This window comes from Populus alba, chromosome 1 (genome assembly GCF_005239225.2).
Source record: "Populus alba chromosome 1, ASM523922v2, whole genome shotgun sequence".
NCBI lineage: Eukaryota > Viridiplantae > Streptophyta > Magnoliopsida > Malpighiales > Salicaceae > Populus > Populus alba.
Window position 1 is genome coordinate 23637854 of NC_133284.1, and position 3611 is coordinate 23641464.

Genomic DNA, 3611 nt, shown 5'->3' on the forward strand with positions numbered 1-3611 from the left:
GGAGTTGGTACATCAACTGGAATTGAAAATGGTTTGGAAAACTTAAACGAACTCTCATAGCTAAATCGTATAATTCTAAACAAAACAAAGCATGGATTGCTGTGTTTTTTTCACATAAACCAAAAGAAAACATGAAAAACATAGCTAATTAAAAAAATCACAAGATTTATGTCATAATCATAACTACAAATCCAAATAAAAAAGAGAAAAACATAAGGCAAATAATAAAGAGACATTTAAGGAAAAAAGGGTAACCTAAAATAAGAGGATTCAATATGCTTCAATGGAGATTGTTGCAGATAACAAAGAAAAAAAAAAGGAAATTATGATGATTTTGTTCCTTAGTAAAGAGATTTGAGAGGGGATGATTTGCATCAGCCACAAGAAAGTTTTGTTTTTTTGGAGTAAATTATGTATTTTTTTTAAAAAAAAAAAGTGTTTTTTTAGGAATAAAAAAAGGAAAAACACTTTCCTAACATAAAGGTTTAACTTTTCATTTGATTAGAATTCATTTTCCTTTAACTAACTTTTCATAAGTTTACCAAACATAAAAAAAAAAAAAAAAAAAAAAAAAAAAAATGGTTTGCACGAAAGCGTTTTTCTAGAAACAAATAAGGTCTAAAAAAATTATTTCATTTCAAACAAATGCCTAACAGTCTATGTGGTCTAATAAAGTAAAAGAGATTTTATGATTTTTTTTTTAAGCTTGTTGTTAATAGAATCTTAATTTCAGAGTGTCTAATTTACGATCATCAACCATTAATTGTCGGGTTATATATATATAAAAAATAGAAAGATAAATGATATATCACTTATAACAAAATGTTCATATTATCATATAAACAAGGTTAAATATTATTTTTCCTCTAAACCTGGTATCTATAAATTTAAATTGTTTGGTTAATCAAGTTAATCTAAATCAATCAAAATGATATTATTTTAGTTTTTTTTTTAATTAAAATAATGTTATTTTTAAATAAATAAAAAACCATTCAATCAAATCAACTGAATTATACAAAATTAACTTTCAAATAAGATTTATTTAGAATACAATCCAAATTAAATACTGGAGTAACTGAATCAACTCATCAACGAGGTCAGATTTAACAACTATTGCCTACAGTGGAGAGAATAGAAAACATTTTGGAAATCTACTTGGAAGAGTTGCATGTAGAAAAACATGATAAATACATAAAGGAGCATGATATAATTACAATTTGCACACACAAGCAAAGATTTCTGCTTGCGTACTGTTGATATAATATTTAAAAAAAAACTTTTTTTTAAACAAAAAAACGAAAGGAAACCAACAGGCTTGTTGTTATAGGTGGGGGCCTACCCAATGCTTAAATCTCTAATGGTCCAAGACCAAACCCATTTTCTTATTGCAGTCGTGAATGACAGAGGTGCGTGACATAAGCATGAAGTGTGATGATGTCAACAAAAGGAATCCTTTTTTTCTTTTCTTTTTTCAATTCTTCCACAAAAAGTCCATTACTAAAAATAAAAAGACACGAATAAAAAAAGGGATAAAACTGAATGTAGGCTGCCACACTCTCTTTAGCTCCCTTCAACAGCAAGCGAACACTTGCCATCACTTGACCCCAAAACAAATTATTTCCAACAAACTTTTAATACCAAATATAAAAATATTAAACAATAATATAAATCATATATTGAGATTTCAATTAATAACTTAAGTTATTGAATTAAGATAATTTTTTAATATGGTATTAAAGCTTTGATAAGCAAGCGATCCCGAGTTCGAATCTCATCATCCCTATTTATTTAATAACAATTAAACACAAGATAGTATAGGTCTATGTAAATTTTAAATCCAAAAGGCTTTTATTTAAAGAAGTGTGTTAGAAAATAATATAAATCATATCTTGAAACCTCATCTAACAATTCAAACTATTAAATTAAATGATTCTTTGACATGCTATTAGAGATTTGATGAAAAACGATCACAAATTCAAATCGCCACCGCCCTATTTATTTGATAAAAATTAAACACAAGATAGTATGGACTTATACAAATTTCAAGTTCAAAAAACTTTCATTTGAAATGGTATATTAAAAAATAATATAAATCATATCTTGAAACTTTACCTAACCTATTTAAATATATTAGATTGATATGATTCTTTTTATATAAAATAATATGCAAATATATAATTTAATAGTATTTAAAAGATTAATGTTTCACATAAAATAGATAGGTGTGTTTGTACCAAAAAAGAAATTATTTATTAGCATAGAGTGGAAGTATCCTTTAACCACTATCTTTAAAATTATATATGTGTTTGTGTGGAGCTAGCTAGCTCAAGTCTAGCACCACCCACTATGATCCCAACTGTGATTTGTCATCGAATACGCCTTCCTTTTCACGTCACATGCAGTTTACCCTTATCTCTCATGTTCCCTAGCTCTATAAATCCCATCATCATCTTAGGTCCAAAACATCATTGACAGCATGTATGGCTACAACTAGAGCTAGAAACTAGCTTGGTTCGTCGTGTATATATATACGGATCGAGTGGGGCTGGTGAAGATCATCATGGGTAGCAGCACTGTTAATCTTCCTCCTGGTTTTCGGTTTTGCCCTAGTGATGAAGAGCTTGTAGTGCATTTTCTTCATCGCAAAGCAGCTCTTTTACCTTGCCATCCAGATGTGATCCCTGATCTTGGTCTTTATCCTTATGATCCATGGCAACTTGATGGCACGTACAGCATCTTAAGTTTAATATTCCCATTTTCACTCTTCTTTTCTTAGATTTATGCTGTTAATTATGAGCATGCATGCATGCTTGTTAGCTAGTTACATGGGTTTTTAATTATATGTTTTAAAAACTGACCAGGCAAAGCTCTGTCCGAGGGTAAACAACGCTATTTCTACAGCAGAAGGACACAAAACAAGATTACCAGCAATGGATGCTGGAAGCCGATGGCCGGCCGTGGCGAAGAGCTTGTGCTTGCAAGTGACAGCAACAAAACAGTAGGAACGAAGAAGTATTTTCTGTTTTATACAGCTGATGGTATAAGAACTAACTGGGTAATGGAGGAGTACAGGCTATCAGGATTTGGCACTTCTGCCTCTACTAAAACAAGAAACCGGCGAAAACAAGTACGTGAATCTCATCGGAATTAATAATTGCTCATCAGAATAGGGGAGCTCTGTGGGGTTTTTCCCTGTTTCTTCTTCTTCTTATTGCTTTGATATGGCTGTCGATCGATCACCACATACTAACTCTTAGGCCCTCTTGTTTTTTGGATTCTTGGCTTGCTCAGGATTATAGTAAATGGGTTATTTGTCGAGTCTACGAGCGAGATCTTGACGAGGACGACGGTGGAACAGATCAGCTCTCATGTCTAGATGAAGTTTTTCTATCTTTGGACGATCTTGATGAAATAAGTTTGCCAAAATAATTACAATTTAGATTAGATTTAACTTGTTGTCGCCTTTGTGGCTTTGTGCTCCATTATATATCCAGGCTCGATCCAATTATGGAAAGTGGTTTTTGTACATTAATTAGTGGGCAGTCTTGTCGTGTGTACTTGCAAGCTCGGATTAGAAATTATAAACTGATTCGTCAGCAACTGTTCGGAAA

At 31.3% G+C, this 3611-nt stretch overlaps 1 protein-coding gene across 1 annotated transcript; it reads left to right on the plus strand.

Moving 5' to 3' along the window:
- The first annotated feature begins 2421 nt into the window (after nucleotides 1-2421).
- Nucleotides 2422-3611, plus strand: LOC118040237 (NAC domain-containing protein 104). Its single transcript, XM_035047130.2, has 3 exons — nucleotides 2422-2723; nucleotides 2862-3127; nucleotides 3292-3611. Exons 1-3 carry the CDS (start codon nucleotides 2561-2563, stop codon nucleotides 3427-3429), a joined length of 567 nt encoding a protein of 188 aa, XP_034903021.1. The 5' UTR covers nucleotides 2422-2560; the 3' UTR covers nucleotides 3430-3611.

Excerpts from the sequence above, each read along its gene's own strand:
- LOC118040237 (XM_035047130.2), top strand. The coding sequence starts at position 2,561 with ATGGGTAGCAGCACTGTTAATCTTCCTCCTGGTTTTCGGTTTTGCCCT. Across the intron at positions 2,724-2,861 it reads TGATCCATGGCAACTTGATG|GCAAAGCTCTGTCCGAGGGT; the intron begins GCACGTACAGCA and ends AAAACTGACCAG. Across the intron at positions 3,128-3,291 it reads CAAGAAACCGGCGAAAACAA|GATTATAGTAAATGGGTTAT; the intron begins GTACGTGAATCT and ends TGGCTTGCTCAG.